Raw genomic sequence first — 18,710 nt, forward strand, 5'->3', positions numbered from 1 at the left:
AAAAGGTTGCATCCTCATCTTATATCTTACAGATAATTCTATAGAATTTCTTTAACCTCCGTAGCAAATCTGTGGAAGAGCCATGGATACTTTATAAAGTTAGATTTCTGATAGTGTATGAATTTGTCTACTCATATCAAAAGTCATTAAATGGCCATATAAATATTTAGACTCAATACTAAGTAATCAGAAGTTGTAATTTTTAATTTTTAGTCTTACGCTTAATTTAAGACATTTTAAAGCTCTAGCTCTAAATGTTCCGGGATTTTTAAAGGGAAGTGGGTTAAAGGTTGGTGGGAAAATACACAAAAAGCATTTTTTTATACAGGAATAAAAATATTTTAATTCTCCAGCTGAGCATTTAGTTTAAGGAATAATAAATCATATTGAAGATGAAAAACACTAACGTGATAACTGCTGTAAATACGCTGATTCATGTTTTAATTCATCTTGCCTGCGTTTCATAAAGGTCATGGCTTGTTTTAAAAGGAGTGCATGCATGGATGATTCTATTTCTTGGATGTTGATAATCTGAAATACATATATAAGTAACATTTTGTGGGTCATCAATAAAAAATAATAAAATATAATATTTATGTATTAGCATGTATATATGCTCTATTCTCATATAAAGAAACAATTTCATACTATCACTTCTCAACTTAAAAAAATACTGTGAGGAACAGACCTAGTTGCTAATATTTTCAATATTAATAATAAGCAGAAAATCAACTTACTGTATTAGAACAGCCATAAATATCATAAATAATGAAACCAAATGGGCTTAAGTTAGAAACACAGATAAGACTTCATTGAGAAGAGCAGGAAGAAATGATGGGTGTGACCATTTTTTACAGGCTGAGAGAGCAGTCTGTGTGTAGGGGGGTGGCACTTGAGGAAACTGGTAAAATTATAAAAAGTGGAGAATGGAAGAGACCTAACAAGATAGGTAAGAAAGTTGTGAAGCAGAAATGGGTGATTAATTGAAACTGGCATTTTTATACGAGTATTTCTGGGGTAATTTCCCCCACTTCAATGATGTTCCATACCTGCTGCTATGGATACATCAATCTATAGGCCTGCAAGACTTTTAACAGTGTACTTCTTCAAGGATGAATGATGAAAATGCCATTGTAATAAATACTTCAGAACGTAACTACCAAGTGATAGTAAAAGGTAGTCAACTTAAAACTACAGTAAATAAAACAGTAATGCAGAAAGTAGAGTATATTTCTAAAATGGCTAAAAAATGGAACCCAAGACCCTAATGCATAGACTTAGAATGTGTTAAAAAACCCAGAAACTATAAAGGGAAAAAAATAATTAAAAAATCTGATTAACATAAAAATTTCAAAACATGTGGATGTCAAAAAATACCATCACAAAGCCAGAAGACAAAACAAACTGGAAAGTTTATCTCTGTCAAGTAGGATAAAGCATTAAAAATTTAAATCAATACAAACTGTTCATAATATATAGGAAAAAAAGAAGAAAAAGGAAAAAAAAAAAAGCTACTATGAACCAAAAAGCAGGAAAAGGAGAAAAACAATTCATAAGAAAAACTACATGTGTTAACAAAACAAATCGTTGTCTGAGATCAAAATGAATATATAAAAAATAACTTTTTTAAAAAATGTAGTAAATTAAAAATAAAATATACACTTTTTCTGAAGGATAATTTAACAATGTTTCATAAGCCTTAAAAATACCTGGACCCTTTGACTTAATAACTCACTTTCTAGGAATTTTTCTTAAGTAGATGATTGTTTAACACAGAAATTTATATACAAAACTTTTAATACCCTACAATATCAAACAGTAAGGGAATGCTTAATATCACAGTATATGAAAATGTGTAGGAAAAACACTAGAGGAAAATATTCAGTTGTGGGATTTAGGCTTTTTGTATATCACATGGTAAAGGAATTTCTCTATAAAAAGTAAATAAATCTTTATAGCCATGTACCTTTTCACTAAGGCAGTCAATTAAATTTTCCACATAAATTTTCATGCTTTTATAGAACTTAATATTTAGAGCTTGATTTGATGAATTCTCTAGGTTCTGGATGGCACTCTTTGAGCTCTTGACATCTTCTAGATATTTTTCATATTCCCTCAGGTGTGAGCGGTGAGTATCCTGTAGTAATATTAATCTATATAAATAAAATAAAAGATAAATAAAAATTGATTTACTTTTCAAACTGTCATTTCTACTATAGTAAGTAGCAGTCTGATAAGTTTTTTCAAAGCTACCCTTACAGAGACCACTAAGAAAATCGACAAATCACACAAACCTGAACCTGGGCTTAAGAGACTTAGCAAAGGAGAGAAACAAAGTAAGCGGTCTCAGAGGGACAGGTAGGAAAAGACACTTACAGGTTTTTAGGTGCTCAAGCTAATCATAGGGCAGTTTCAGTTCTTTCCTACTTTTCCCTTTTGTATAAAATTCTGAATTATATGCAATACTAGGTGTAATAGGTGTAATTCTAGTTCTTTTGTCTTTTCCCCATCCCCATATCCCTGGCAATTACCATTCTATTTTCTGTTTCTAGAGTTTGACTACTTTAGATACCTCATATAAGTAAAATAATGTGGTATTTATCTCTTTGTGACTAGCTTATCTCACTTGGTCCTCAAGGTTCATCCGTGTTGTAGCATGATAGAATTTCCTTCCTTTTTTTTCAAGTGAGATAATACTCCTTTGTGTATAAATATCACATTTTCTTTATACAATCAACTGATGAATATTTGGGTTGTTTCCATTTCTATTTTATAACAATTAAGGTCTGTAATGAACATGAATGTGCAAATATCTCTTCAATTGTTTTCAATTCTTTTGGCTATATATCCAAAAGGGGGATTGCTGGATCATATGGTAATTCTATTTTTAATTTTTGGAGTAATATGCATACTGATTTCACAGCAGCTGCACCATTTTACATTCCCAACAGAGTGTATAAGGGTTCCCTTTTTTCTACCTCCTTGACAACACTTTAATGTCCTACATTAATTTTAAAATTTTGTATTCATTAACATAGTTATTTTGTTTTTACCTTTTAATTTCTATATCTGAATTAAAAGTAATTTTCACACCATCCTTACAGTATTACAGAATCCTATATTTGTCTATATATTTATCTTTACTAGAAAACTTTATATTTTTATATGCTTTGTGCTACTGTCTAGTGTCCTTTCATTTCAACCTGAAAGACATTTTTAGCAATTTTTCTAAGGCAGGTCTAGAGGTGATGAACTTCCTCAGCTTTACTTGAGAAGGCCTTGATTTCTTCATTGTATGAGAAGAACAGTTTTGCTGGATTTAGTCTCCTCAGTTGGCAGTTTCTTTCAGAACTTTAAACATATCATTCTACTCCCTTTGGCCTGTTTCGGCTGAGAAATCTACTGGCAGTCTTATGGGGCTCCCTTGTATGTGATGAGGTGCTTCTATTTTGAGGCTTTCAAAATACCCGTTTGCCTTTAGAAAGTTTGGTTGTAATGTTTCTCAGTATGAGTCACTTTGCATATATCCTCTTTGGAGTCCCTTGAGCTTCTTGAAATTGGATTTTCATTTCCTTCCTCAGATCATTCAAGTTTCTGGCCAATATATATTCACAGAAGCTCTCTGCCCCATTCTGCCTCTCTTCTCTTTCTTGGACTTCCATAAGTTTTATGTTGTTCTGCTTAATGGTGTCTCACAAATTCCTTAGATTTCCTTTACTTTTCTTCCTCTTTTCCTTTTTGTTCTTCTGACCTGATAGTTTCAAATGACCAGTTTTAGAGATCACTGCTTCTTTCTTCTGCTTGACCAAGTCTGCTGCTGATCTCCTCTAGTTGACTTTTCAGTTCAGTTATTGTATTCTTCAACTCCAGAATCCCTGGTTCTTTTTTAGTTTCTCTGCTGATATTCTAACTTTGTTCATTTATTGTTTTCCTGAATTCATTTAGTTGCTTGTGTTCTCTTATAGCATACTGGGTTTCTTTAAGAGAATTAATCTAAATTCTTTGTTAGGTAATTCAGATACCTGTTTCCTTAGGACTGATTCTGGAGATTTATTTTGTTCCTTTGATTGAGCCATGTTTCCCTGTCTTTTTCATGTGTTTGGTTAGTTTTTGTGTTGTTTTGTGTATTTAAAAATGCTTTGTACTGGGGAGGAACCTTACCAGTTAGCCTGGCTAAAGATTCTTTAGGGGCAGGATATCTTCTCAAACCTTTCATGGGGGATGCCTCTTCTCTGGGCTTCTACATGAAATCTTCCAACTTTCAGGAGAATTTAGTCTTTTGTTCCCTTTGGCTGGCTCTGCAACAACCCACTGAGCTCTCTTTTGTTCTGTGTGGCCTTAGGCATTGTATGACAGTTTCCCATTAGTGCTCTGAGACAGACAAGGCAGAAATTAGGTCCTTGCGCAGTCTCCCCAACAGCAAGAATGCTGGATGTATGTTTCATGTTCCTTTCCCCCTCTAATGCGAAAGCCACAAGTTGAGCTTTTTCTATTACAAGCAGTGTTGGCCTACAGGAGAGGCTAATGCAGTTGAAATGAAATGGCTTTTTTTTACCAATTACAATGTGGCTATTCTTGACTTTGAGATTGCCTGGGATACTGTGCCTTCCTAAAAGGTTTCTGGAGTTCTCATAAAGGCTTTTTAAATATATATTGTTGTTAAGTTGGTATCTGTGGGGGAGTAAGGTCTAGGGTTTTATATTCTGGCATCTTGCTGTCATCACTCTCAACATATTATTTTAAAAAATTAAAGGATATTTAACAATGCAGATAAATGCTTACAAAAACATCAAGTAAAATAAAAAGCAGAATTTGATCTTTATGGATTTTAACCATGTAATATATACCTATTTGAAATATTAAGAAGATCTATAAGAAAGAAAACCAGTTGTGTTACTGATGTTATTTTTTTCTAAAAATCTCATTAAGATTAATACTTGCATTTAATAGTTTAAAAGATTACATATTTAGTGCTAATTTTTTCACTCTCAAATATCCAGGATAAATGTAAATTTTAATATGAATTATTACTTACCTAGTATTTAATTGCTTCTTTATAATTTCTAAATTTACTGGTGGGAATGAAATAGAAGTATTAAATTTCCTCACTGTTTGAAATTCACCACGGTGGGAAAGATCTATGTCTCTTCCCTAAAAATAATATGAAAATTAGTGTTGTTTTTAACATTCTTAAAGTTATTAATAGCATCAAAGCAGATTATGTACTTGAAGATTTCACCAGCTCAAAATTCCATGACATTGACATTTTTCGTAAGTACAAAATATTTTCAAAACTCATAGTTTTAAAATTTAGACGTTTAAGTTAACATGCAAGAGGCAAATTACAAAATCGTATGTTTCACATAAGTTTGGTTCTTAGTGTATTTCAAGCTAGTTTTGTTCTTGTGGACAAAAAAAGGAGCCACACAGTAAACCTAAAAAGCTGAGGGGAGGCCTGCATGGCAGTCTTACAAACTCAAGAGACCAAAGTAATCATATAGGATGGTTTGAAATTAAAACTTTCTAACTAAGAGCAGTTCATGGTTGGTAGCCATGTCCTAGGGTGGAACTTTTCCCTAACAAAGGTCAATCTTCACCTTAACTGAGGCTGCCATCTTTCTGCATCTAAGATAACATACCCGATCACACATCTTTGGAATATCAACATCGTTTCCTTTCTTCTGGACCCCTCAAAGCTCAACCACCCACCAGAGCAGAGACCACACCAATTCCCTCATTGTTATTATTATCCGTTAATTGTTGACTGTCAACTATCTTATGCCTACAAATGTAAAAGAAGTATGTGTCTATTTGGTTTACTTTTTGCCCAACCCAGAGATTTCCCTGCTTTGCTTTCTCCTATGTCCCTAATCTATGTATCACCAATGGACTTCATGTAACCCCTTATACATCCTCTTTGATTATGATGTATAAAATAAGGTGCATAATTGCTATTCTTGGGAGCAAAATCTCAATTCACTGTAATTTTGTTTCCAAGCAACTGTCATCAGATTGCCTCAAATAAAATTATAAAATTTTGTATAGGTTTGGATGTTTCTTATGTTGACTCTAAAGTAAAAAGGAATTATGCAAACTTGAACAGTGAAGAGTAAGAACTGTGGCATGTTTTTTCCCCCAAAGTATTTATAGCCATAAAATAGTCCTCTAAATCATTTTCCTATTCAGAGATTTCTAAATTACAACCAAAGGCCTACCTTTACTCAAGTTTTTTTAGTTTTAATAATATGGAGATTTTACAATACTTTCTTACTTAAAAGAGCAAATAATCTTTCAAAGCACTCTTATTAGAAACAATAAAACGCTGTATTTGTATACTATTATACAATTTATAAGCACTGTGACTTACAGCCTACTCAGTTAAGTAACATTATCATTCACATTTTATTGATGAGAAACAGATTTAGAAAAATTAAATGATTTGTTCAAAGTCATACAAATATTTATAGAGAACTCACAATATTAGGGACTGTGGGATGTAACAATGAACAAAATAGTTAATAATTCTTAGCCTCATGGAATGTATCCTTTAGTGGTAGTGCCAGAGCCCAAATCCAGAACTTCTAACCCCAAGTACAATAAATATTCTTTTTGGTTGTGAATTTTGTTTTAAACCTATTTGTTTAAACTTTATGTTTAACCAACTTACCATATACTATATACTGTCAGTTACTATACAATTAAAGATAAAAAAAATATGGTTCTTTCAAGTTGCTTATAATAAATATATGGCAGGTGTTTAAAAATCTAGTGGGAAAAGCATATATACACATAGTGTAGAAGGGTTAAATGATGGCCTCCTTAAACGTATGTCTATGTTCTAACCCCTGGAACTTGCAAATAGGACCTTATTTGGAAAAAGTCTTTGTGGATGCAATTTAAGTGAAGCATGTCAAGATAAGATCATCCTGAACTACCAAGTGGGCCTTAAACCCATCAAGTGTCCTTATAAGAGAACACAATGTAGAAGCAGAGAGAAGGCGGCCATGTGAAGGAGGTGAAGGAGGTAAAGGAGTAAATCAGTCACAATGCAAATAACACTTGGAGTGACCAGAACTGGGAAAGGCAAAAAAGGGATTCTCCTCTGGAGCAGCAGTCCCCAACCTTTTTGGCACCAGGAAACAGTTTTTCCACTAACAGGGATGAGGTGGGGCTGGGGGGATGGGGAGTGTGTCAGGAGGCGGAGCTCAGGTGAGCTTCCCCTCCCTTGTGGCCCCATGCCTAACAGGCCAAGGACAGGCACTAGGCCATGGGTGTATGACCCGGGGGTTGGGGACCCCTGCTTCAGAGCCTTCAAAGGGAGCACAACCCCGCCAACACCTTGATTTCATACTTCTAGCCTCCACAAGTGTGAGAGAATAATGTCTCTTGCTTTAAGCCATCACATTTGTGGTAATTTGTTACAGTAGTCATAGGAAACTAACACACATGATATAAAAGAATTATTACCTCAGTGATTTTAACTGCTTTCCTCATTTGCTGCTGTTCCCAAATATCTTGATTTTCATCTTCCTGACTTTCTTCACTTGTTTCTTCACTTCTGGTTGCTAGAGGAAAAAAACAGTTCATATATAAATATTTAATAGTTTTCCCTTTCTAATACAGTAGCTGATATTTTTTTTGAGACTTATAATGTACTGGCTTAGCAGCTTTTTGCATGTGTTAACATATTCTTCACCATAACTCTGGGAAGAAGGGACTGTTATCACCCTTGTTTTATAAATGAGGAAATTCAGATATAAAAGGTTAAATAACTTGTCTGAGAACTGTGGTGAAGCTGGGAATTGATCTTCTCAATCTAACTCCAGAAACTGCATTCGTCACCAAATTGTCCCACTAAAACACTATACTCATTTAAAAAGCTTGGGAAAAAAAAATACTTGGTTTTCTTTATCAGAGTTTTTCAATTCTAATTGAGAATCTAAATATTTAAAAATAACTTTGGGGTTATAAGGAACCGAATCTCATTCTGAAATAATACGTTGAAGTGACAAAAACGTTAGTAAAATATAGTATTGTTTATAAATGACAAACGTGAAAACAGTTCTTTGAGACCTAAAGATTATTGGTTGAGGAAATCTTTTACTATATTAGGGAAAATTTTAATACCTAACACCTAAAATCCCTGTAGATCTTCCATGTTAATAAAAATTCTTTATAAAAGATGACAATAGAAGCTTTTAATATCAAAAATAAAACAGTGTGAAATTTGTTTTAACCTGTCAAAAAGTCAAGTGGAAATCAGATAATATTAAACAATATTACAGATACCCTTTGATAAGATTTTGATACAGACATGCCTTTTAGAGGCACAATGTGATTGACCACATTGGCATTAAATAAAAACCAACTTTAACGCTCTTTAGAATATGAGACACTACATTATTTTTTATGGACGTTGTATCATAATATTATATTCTAACAAGCTTTAATATTCATATATCATAAGTAAATTAAACATGTACTTGTTTCTTCAGCCATCCTTTGTTTAAGTGTTTGAGGCACTGGGGCAAATGATATTTTCTTCTCATGGTCATCAAGTTCACTGTCAGAATCATCATCACTCTGTTCTTTCATAGCAGAGATAGTGGATGTATGTCTGACATGCAAAGAAATATAGTCCTCCTGAGCCCGGGCCAACTCACGTTTTCTGCGGGCTGCCTGAATAAAAGCTGCATCAGGATTATTTACTGAAAGAAACAAAGAAGAGGATATTGAAAACCAAGCACCAACAGAAATGAATATTCTTTACATTTAAATAAAAAAAAATACTAGTTTTGTTTTTTTACTATTTTGATATGAATGTAAATACCAGTAATGAAAGAAAACTATTTTGATGGAGATTAAATAATTTTTATTTAATTATTAAAGTTTATCTTTAAATGAACTGAATGACAAAGTATCAGATGAATAAGAGAATTAAAAGATAACAAACAGCCTTGTTTTATTTATTTTTTTATTTTATGGAGTATAAACCTTATTAATATGGACTCTTCCAATTCAAAACAAGTTTCTTCATGCATGATCTAAGCTAAAATTAATCTTTACACTGGGGGAAGAAATGGCTTAAGTAAAATATTAAGGTGAAAAAAAATGGCAAGAGAAATTTTCACTATTCCAAGCACTTCAAAATATAAATTAGGGTGTCAATTCACTGAGGCTCAAGTAAAATTTTCTAATCTTTCCCACATATTGGTCCAAATTCCTTCAAAAATATGTATGAAAAATGTCATATTGCTGGAGATGCAGAAATGTTCCAGCTTAAAAAAATTCTTTTCCTTACTAATTTCAGAGAGAGAGAGAGGAGATAGGGAGAGTGCCCAAGAGAGACATTTATTTGTTGTTCCACTTATTTATCCATTCATTGGTTGATTCTTTTATGTTCGCTGCCTGGGGATCTAACCAACAACCTTGGCGTAGAGGAATGATGCTTTAATCAACTGAACTACCTGGTCAGGGCCAGAAATGTTCCAATTTTTGAAACAGAAAAAAAGAGACAGATTTCAGAAATCACAGACCAATATACGAGATACCCTGTCCTAAGGAAAACAGAAAGTGCTTGAATTAATTATGAAGCAGTAGGTGGTGATCACTAGAAACCAAATATGCTCATTAAAAACAAGGACTATCACCCTGACTGGGTGGCTCAGTTGGCTGGAGTTTCATCCCATGCACCAAAAGGATATGGGTTCAATCCTTGGTTGGGGCGCATATGGGAGGCAACTGATTGATGTTTCTCTCTCACATGGATGTTTCTCTCTCTTCCCCTTCCTCTGGCTCTAAAATCAACAATCATATTCTTGGGTGAGGATTAAAAACAAACAAGAAATATCAAATCAAGTGATTTACTTTTTATAGATCAGTACTTACTCAGGAACATGATAAGGTCAGGTGTCTCTTCATCTTCCCAAAGCTTTTAACAGTTGCAGTTGCATGTTTGCCTTGTGGATGTTAAAATATGTGGGGAAATCACATAGGGAACCAGATTCTTAACTGCTAAATAACTACTCAAAAAAAAAAAAAAGTTGCTTGTAAAAATGCCTGTTCTATATTTTTTCTTATTTTAATGATTTTATTGTGATGTGACTGAAGATATTATCTTTAAAGATATGTCTTTAAAGCCAAGAGAGACAGCTGATATAACGTAAAGCAGCATTAAAATTCAGAACCATCACAATAGGTTACATTGGCACTTCTTGACTCTAGGTACACATTAGAATCACTGAGGGAGCTCGGTAATCTGCTGGTGCCCAGGCTTCCAGCCCAGAGATCCAGATTCAGTTGGTCTGAACCCCTAGAGGATTTTAATGTGCAACCAGGTTAAGATGATGCACTTAGGTTTAAATATTCAAGTGTATGAAAACAGAAACAGAAATACTTGAGTTGGAAGTGAGTCACCTGCAAATGAGTTGATAAGATTTAATTAATAAACCACAATGAATGGACTCACTGGTGAGATACTAGTGCTACATAAAGCCAATCCTTTTAAGCAACAATAAAGTAAAAATTCAAGAGAAAGAGTACTCCATCTTGTCCTGTCTATATCCAACATGTAGCTCAAGGGTTCTCACATAGCAGATGCTGGGTAGACATGGTATTAACAAGTCTGTATGCTGCTTTATTAATAATAAAAACATGTTTTTGTAATTTATGACTCATAAATTTAACATCCTCTCTAAGGAGTAGAGGTTAAATATCATGCCGCATTGGTAACAACTAGTCTCAAGGCAAATATTCCATTACTGGATCATTCTACTAGTTCTATCATCTGAAAAAAATAGACTCCTTCCACATATCAGTCCTTAAAACTTATATTCCCTCTTTATCTTTTCTTCTCCAGGAAAAAAAAAAAAAGTGTTCCTCATAGGACAGGTTTTCAACTTTCTATCAGAGTTTTTAAAAGGGGCATTTGAGGAGGGACAATCCTTTACTGTGCTCAACTGTCCCATACCCTGTGAGACGTTTATTGCTTGCTCCCAGGGCACTACATGCCAGCAACATCTCAGTCACGATAATTAAAAACTATCTCACACATTTCCAAACACTGCCTTCTTTCCTTAAGTGCTTAGTGCTGCAACACTTTGCCATTACTGTCTCACACTTTCTAATCTCCCATCTTCTATAGCAACACTGTTCAATATTGTAACCACTTGCCCTAAGTTACTATTTAAATTTGATCACATTAAAAATCCAGCTCCACAGTTGCTCTAGCCACATTTCAAGAGCTCTACAGCCAAATGTGGTTAGCAGCTAATGTACTGGATAGCGAAAATACAGAATTTTAAAACATCACAGAAAGTTCTATAGGACATCACTGTAGAGTCTAGCCAAGGCCTCACTTGTCTACATGGCTTCATCACTAAGTAACTGTACCTTGTAAACCTGTATAAGAAAAAAAAAAAATTACAAGAGCTACTGGTTCTTGTTATTTGATAAGTTAATAAAGCACTTTTCTTTTAACATATATCTTAACAATTATATTTCAAATTCATTGGTTTCCTTTATAAAGCTATGTATTTTACTTAATTTTCTCGGAAGTGGCTTTAGGTTTCATGAGACTGAAAGCACAGAACAACTTATAAACCCTTGAGCTACAGTAAAAGGCATTTTGGGCTTTGTGTGCCATAAAGTCTGTCAATGTTTCAACTCTGACTTGCAAAAGCAGCCTCAGAAAATACATAATTGAATGAGTGTAGCTACAAAAACTTTATTTACAAAAGCAGGTGGTGGGCTAGATTTGGCCCACAGGTGGTAATTTGCCAGCCCTGGATCTGGATTGATTTTTCTAAAACAGAAAAATGGTCATGTCGTCTAGTTATATAAAAATTTTAGTAGTTCCCCCAAGCCCTATATTGCCTGACTCCAATTTGTCCCTCTGCTTACTTTTTGTTCCTCTTTCTTAAACTCCAACTAAATATTTTCAGTCCAACAACTCCTTTTAGTTCTCTATACATGCTATGCTCCATTCCTAGAGTTTTATATATGCTACATCCTGTACCTCAAACTTTCTCACTGATAAATTCTTACCACCCTTGAGAAATGGATGTGAATTTCCCAATACAGCAGAGTGGTTAAGAACATAGGCTCTGGGGCACAGTGACTCAGTTTGAATATTAGTTGTGCCTCTTATAAACTGTCTGAGTTTGGGTCTGTTATGTAATGTAAATGAGCATTCAATTTCGAAACTTTGACCATCATGAGTAATGACCACTTGCCCCATACTTCACTAGAGTTTATGTTATTAATAATAATATCACTGGTATAGAAAATACTGACATTAGAAATAAAATTATTTTAAAAAATTACAAAAATTACCAACCTATTGATGAAATTTCTTCCAGAGAGCTAGGGCTGTTGGAAGATGAGCTCTGATCATCCTTACTTTCTGAGGCATGTTGTGTTCCACCCTCTTCATCCGTTGAAAGATCAGCTGTTATGGATTCTAACAGAATATTTTTAAATATAACAAGAGAGTCAAGATATAGGAATCAATGATTAAAATTCTGAGCAATATAATATGGTGTTCTAATTTTATTCCACATATTTAAAGTAGATATACAGCTTTTTCTCCAGCTTCCATTCTTTTGAAACCAATAGGTAGTCTAAAAATGTATAAATATTTACCTTATTTGTACTACCAACTTATCTAGTAAAATACTCTTTTAAATGATGTAATGAGAAGGGGGAAGGGAACATTACAGAAAAAAACAAAACAAAAACCAAAAATATTATTGTAGTGAATAAGCAGAAGAAAAAAATTCAATGCATATTTAGTATGTGTTAGGTACATTGGAATCTGCTTTATCAGATTTATTTCATTTAATATTCACAATTCTATAAAGTATCAATAACTACTATTAATAAGGAGAACTTGTGTTCTTATCAGGACTGGAGAAGCTAAATAACATGTCCAATGTCACAAAGTTAATGAGTGGGGAAGCAGGGCTTTCAACTAAATTTCATCCAATTCTAGAATTTAGGTTCTTTTTATATCATGTCATATTTCAATGGCTGATAGCAAGAAGTACTGTAATGAACACTGTAGTCTCAAATCAATTATGGATCTATTTCCATTACATGATTTTTGGGAAGGACACTTTATCTGTCAATTAACCTATTAAACAAAGATAACATTAAGAGATAATACCCATAGAGGTGTTGTGAAAATTAAATGAGCAACACATAAAGGAATTTATGATAATTGCCAAGAAATGATGTTAATTCACAATTATTTTGTAATTTTTATGTATAATATTACCATTTAAGATTACATAAACAGTATTCTTTATCTTAAAAACTTCCCTTAATTAGACCTACATATAGTTAAAAAAAAAAAAGTCTGGAGTAAGATCAAATGTTAAAAGGAGTACAGCTGCAGTTTACATCTTTCTAGTTACTGCTATTTATGACAACTCCTACTCATTCTCCTAGCTGATTAACACCAGAGCAGTGGTTCTCATAGCTCTGTCCACCAACCTATGGAGGTCCCTGGGACCCTCTCAGAGGATCTATAAAATCAAAACTACTTTCATCACAATATTAACATTTTACTTGCCCTTTTTGCTCTGTTGATATTTATATAATGAAGCAAAAGCAGTAGTGGGTAAAACTGCTGGCCTCTTAGTATGAATCAATCTGAAGTAGTGACCATTGCATGCTTCACTACCATGCACTGGCAGGAAAAAAAAAGCCAGTTTCACTATAGTCCTTAATAAAGCAATAAAAATTATTAATTTTATTAAATGTTGACCCTTAAATACACATCTTTTTAATAATCTGGGGAACAAAATGAAAATGTGCACAAAGCAGTTCTGGGATGTACTGAAATGCAATGGCTGCCTCAGGAAAAGCACCTGCGCAATGAGCTGAACTAGCCACCGTCTTCCAGGAGGAACCCCATTTCTCTTGTAACAACCGTCCAACTCTGGTTACTCAGACGTGAATGTCTGAGTACCTATATCAAACATTTTCACAAAAGCGAGCACAGTTGTGCCTCTCACTTCAGGAATTAAAAGAGATTTCAAGTAAAACTAGAATTTTGGAAAACTGACTGTATCAGTAGTAACATTAATGGATTTTTTTTTTTATATTGAATCATAAAATATACCAACATCTGCAAGATCTACAAACTCAGTGAACCAATACTTTCTAAATAGTCAAACATGTTACCAGTCATGCATGGGCAAAAGATCCATTCAAAATGCAAAACAGACCAGTGAATTTTAATATAAAGAAATACAAAAAAATTTGACTGATAGGAGTTTTAGCTTCTATGTTGCCACTGAGGTTGGCTCTGATGGTGGTCAGTCCAGGCACATGCAGAAGTGAATGCTGGAGTGTCAGGGCGTGTGGCCGCCCCTGCTGTGGGCTAACCCCAGCTGTCCTGGCCCCAACCCCTGGCCACCCTCACCCCTCCATGCCATGACACCATCATTCCTGGCTAGAAGGAAGGTGGTGAAATCTGGGGACCCATCACCCAGCAAGGTCCCAAGATTCTTCTGTCACTTCCAAAAGCAAGGCAGCTTTGCTGTTTCTTCCACCTAAGTCCCCATCCCCGCGCCCCCGGAAGTTTCCATCATTTCATGGAAAAGGCTGTGTTCCAAAGAATCCTACCTCTTGCAAAGTCCCAGGCAGAGAAGACAGCCCACCTTAGGGAGTGAGAGTAGAAAAAAGCGACAAGGAGGAGGCGGAACAGCCTCAGACCCCTGATCTTCACAGCCTTTCTCCACACACCCTGCCCCAGGCTCCAGGAGGGCCCCTCAACTCGGTTCCCCTTTTCCTTCCCCTTTTCCTTCTCATGGCGTCTCAGCCGGAGAGTGGAGAGGGGACAGTGCCGGCCCCCACCCCGCTGCGTCCTTCAAAGACCTCGTGCCCCAGGGGCTACGGGGTGGCCTGTGCTGTCTCTGCACCACCATCTCTGACTGCCCCTGTGTGTTTCACCAATTAAGCCCCAGTGAATCTTACTGTACCTACTCCTGGTTTTGGGTGGTTCTGTCTTTTTTTTTAAATTAAAGATTTTAAAAAATCCAAAAAACAAAAACCTAACCTTTAAGAAGCTATTACTTGAGCTTTGTTGCAGCATTAAAGCAAAACACCCTCAATGATCTAAAAAGGCTATTAAGTACTCTACTCTTAAATCACCTATTTGATTTTCTTCACATACTGCAAGTGAAACTATGTATCAGAACAGATTGAATGCAGAAGCAGTTTTGAGAACTGAGTTGTTTTCCATTAAGCCACACACTAAGGAGTACTGCAAATTGAAAACAATGCCACTCTTAGTGTTTTTTTGGAAAAGTTATTTTTCACAAAAATGTCACTTATCCTTATGGTGTACTGGGTTAATTTTAAAAATGAACTAAAATTTATATTAATTTTTTAATTTGGTAAATGTTAATATAATCTACAGAACTAAAAGATTGTTGGGATCATTAATTATTTTTAAGAGTATAAAGGGAGTAGTAAGACCAAAACGTTTAAGAACCACTTTTTTTTTTTTAAAGAAGGCAACTCCTGGCCTCAATTCTCCCTATTCAAGTTTAATCGGGAAGTAAGAAGCTAGGAAAATTCTTTGGAAAGTGGAGGAAAACTGAGACAAATAGTTAAACAAGGCCAAGCAATTAACAGCCTGCCAATAAGTTGCAAGATCTTATCTTCCCTGACTAAGGACACTTAGGAGCAAATGGTTTATATCTCTCCTCCCCAACCAGAGAGTGAGTAGCTTAAATCACCCTGGTCATGGAGATAGATAACAGAGCATTTAGTGCCATTACTGCCAGCCAAACCCCAGAACAAATGAAGTTGGGGGAATAAATAACAAAAACCCATTTAGTCAGACAAATGCAAGATAAAAGTAGTGAAACTGAGCAGAGAGTGATCCCAGACTCCCCTATCAGCTCATTTTGATACAGCAGCATATCCAAAGACACACCTGGAAGGCTTTTGAATATTCTACTGAGACTCTCCCTTAGACCTCTCCTATAGCTCCCACCTTTAGAAAACAGAAAAAAACGCTAAAGACAAAGGAGCCAATGGTGCTTTCTCCAGTATAGTTGCCTGCCCCTCTTCCCTTAAGTGTGGACTTTTGCTTTCTTTCCGCTAAGCTCTAAGGGTCCTCACAAGACTTGCAACCAGGGAGCAGTGGGCAACAGCCTGTCCCGGGCTAACCTACCCTGTCTCTAAGGACTCTCCTATTGCCTCCGTGACTTCCTTTCCTGAGTCCAGGCAGCCCAGTCTAGGCTCACTCCTGTTGCCGTGATCTTGCCTCTTCTACCTTAAGCCTTTCCTTTGTTTCCCTGTCCTCAGCTTTAATAAACGTATTCTCAGAATCACGTGGACTACCTTCATGAAACCTTTCCTACACGAAGTCAAAGACCCCACACATTCTAGACCGTGCTGGGGTGGACTTGCTTTGCCCTCCATCCCTTTCTGGTGACAAGATGACTTACATAGAGTATAAAAATATAAGACGTTATCAGAAATGTAGACAAATAGTATGAAATCACCAAAATACTTAGACTAAAAATAGCGGGGAGAAAATTTCTTACCTCAAGACTAACCAGAAACTGCATTTTCATAAAGCTCTAATTCAAACTAGAATACATTCTATGCAAACTAATTTCTGCTGCTTGAATCCTATATTTAAGAAGGCACAAGTACTTCACAATTACTACATTCTATTTAATGTCTTTATTGATACAACCTACAGTGTCATCAATGTATTGTTACTTAGTACCATATAGTTACTTTTATCTCAGTTTTCACAAATAACTGTTGAAAAAGAAAACAGGCAAAAGGAAATGTCTCAAAGCCTACTATCTGCATTCTTCTAATGGAATATTCTGGTTAAGTATCATGTAGAATAATAATTGGGGACGTTTCCAAAAGGCACATGTAACTTTCGTCTACCTAAGAGTGTTAGGGAAAGAAACCAGGTACTGCAGTAAAGCTGTAACTGGTGATCGTTCGTCTCACGGTGAAGACGCGCCCCCGAACGCTCCAGGACTCCTGCTCCCCCGAGGAGCCCGGTGGAGACCCGGGGCGCGGGCGCGGGCCCACTGCGGGCTGTCGTGTTCACTGTCCCCGCTACTGGGTACTGCTAGTGGTCGGCAGCGCGCTGGAGAGAACCAGAGAACTCCGCTGGCTTCCTCCCGCTGCGCCCCGGCCCGTCCCCTGGGGCGCCCACCTTGCTGTCTCAAGTCACCTGGAGCGTCCGAGCCGCTGTCCGCGCGGGGAGCCGCTCTGATGGCGCGCCGGGAAGTCGCCCAGACCCGGCCGCGGGCCCGAGGGCCCCGGCCCCGAAAGGGCCGTTCCGCCGCCTCTGCGCGGCCTCCTCCAGGAGGCGGTCCTTCCTCCTCAGGGCCCGGCGCTGCCCGCTCTCCCGGCACCCCGGGTCCGCCAGATGGCTCCTCCGCGCCTTCGCTGTCACTAGAGTCGGCTCGGCGCGGGCGGAAAGTTCTCTTCGGCCTGTGAGCCATGGTCTAGACTTCAGCGCCGTGCTCGCGTCCTCTTCCGGCGCAGCCAATGCAGGTCAATGACAGCCACCCGGCGCGCGCTCCCGCCGCCCGCCCGGCAGCAGCGTGCGCGCGCCGTTCCTTCCGCCCCTGACGCCTGCTTCAACGTGCGCATGCGTGCCTTACCGTCTAGAAGCTGGCTGACCTGCGCACTGGGGATACTGAGTGTTCCCTCCGGAAGGGCAGCTGGTGCGGTTGGGTGCAGGGGGATTCCCGAGGCTCCCAGTGCTTTGTGCCACGGAGGGCAGCACGCACAGGCTCTCATTGTGCAAACGCTATCTCGGTATCGGTGTGTCTACGCCCCGGACTGGAGCCAAATCTGCTGTTTTCTAATTTATGGAGAGGGAAGTTCTCTCTAAGCAGAAATGCGGCAAAGAGAAAGGAATGTGTATGTATGCGTCCGAAAGCTAAACAGTAACATCTACACATAAACAACAGGTGTACAAATAAGTAAAAATCAAATGATTGCGTCTAGCCTTCAAAAGAACCCGGTTAAATGCTTTGGTCCACCCGAAGAAAGGTATCTAAAAAAGAGGGGTGTGGTTTAGAAAGATGTGCGAAGCAAGACGGCAGAGGCAAACTCGGTCTGAATCCGTTAAGCGGCTGGGGGTGGGGGGGACCTTCAGTGACCCCGAGTCCTTGGTCTCCTTGGTAAAACCCGTTTTTACCTGGGTGCCTCTGACCGTATCCATATGGGGCAAATACACAGTCAGTTCATTTAACTCCCCTTGCTGGGATTGGCCCCATACTTCACCTTTCCTTTCCTGCTTTAAATTTCAAGAAGTCTTTTCAAGAGGTTCATAGAAAAGATTATTTTAAGGGATGAATTTTCAGATCCTTTGTTCAGAAAGGGAGAAGTTTAAGAAAAATATAATTGTGATGTTTTTACAGAAGGCTATTTTTTCCCTTTAAAATTTCACCAACGTACAATCCATGTCCAAGTGAAATGTGACATCAGTGTTTTCAGCTAAGTTCAGAGCCATCAGCTGATGTGTGATAGTTGCTTACCTCTTCATTTTAAACTACACTCCCTCCACTGACAGGGCCATTCTCTTATTCATCTTGACATGCCAGTAATTAGTATACACTGAATGAACATGAATTCAATGAACCAGATGTGTGGATGAAGCTATTCTGAAACCTGAAAACAAATTAATCTGTTTAATTTGTATGTTAACA

The 18,710-nt window shown here is 36.9% G+C and overlaps 1 protein-coding gene across 2 annotated transcripts in view; it reads right to left on the minus strand.

The window, feature by feature from the left end:
• GCFC2 (GC-rich sequence DNA-binding factor 2) overlaps window positions 1–17,579 on the minus strand; it is a 41,595-nt gene extending 24,016 nt beyond the window's left edge. Inside the window, exons 1-7 of one of the 2 annotated variants that reach the window (XM_090281607.1) lie at window positions 17,204–17,579; window positions 12,338–12,460; window positions 8,484–8,708; window positions 7,468–7,565; window positions 5,036–5,151; window positions 1,967–2,153; window positions 408–531 (exon numbers count right to left, since the gene is read on the minus strand). In XM_090281607.1, coding sequence (XP_090137733.1) covers window positions 408–531; window positions 1,967–2,153; window positions 5,036–5,151; window positions 7,468–7,565; window positions 8,484–8,708; window positions 12,338–12,460; window positions 17,204–17,495 — 1,165 coding nt within the window. In that variant the 5' untranslated portion in view covers window positions 17,496–17,579. Of the gene's footprint in view, window positions 1–407; window positions 532–1,966; window positions 2,154–5,035; window positions 5,152–7,467; window positions 7,566–8,483; window positions 8,709–9,888; window positions 9,960–12,337; window positions 12,461–17,203 lie in introns of those variants that run through there. The other variant, XM_090281606.1, reaches the window with a different exon arrangement.
• Between the last annotated feature and the right edge of the window lie 1,131 nt (window positions 17,580–18,710).

The sequence above is a fragment of the Furipterus horrens genome, unplaced genomic scaffold (genome assembly GCF_987537825.1).
Source record: "Furipterus horrens unplaced genomic scaffold, mFurHor1.1.pri manual_scaffold_6, whole genome shotgun sequence".
NCBI lineage: Eukaryota > Metazoa > Chordata > Mammalia > Chiroptera > Furipteridae > Furipterus > Furipterus horrens.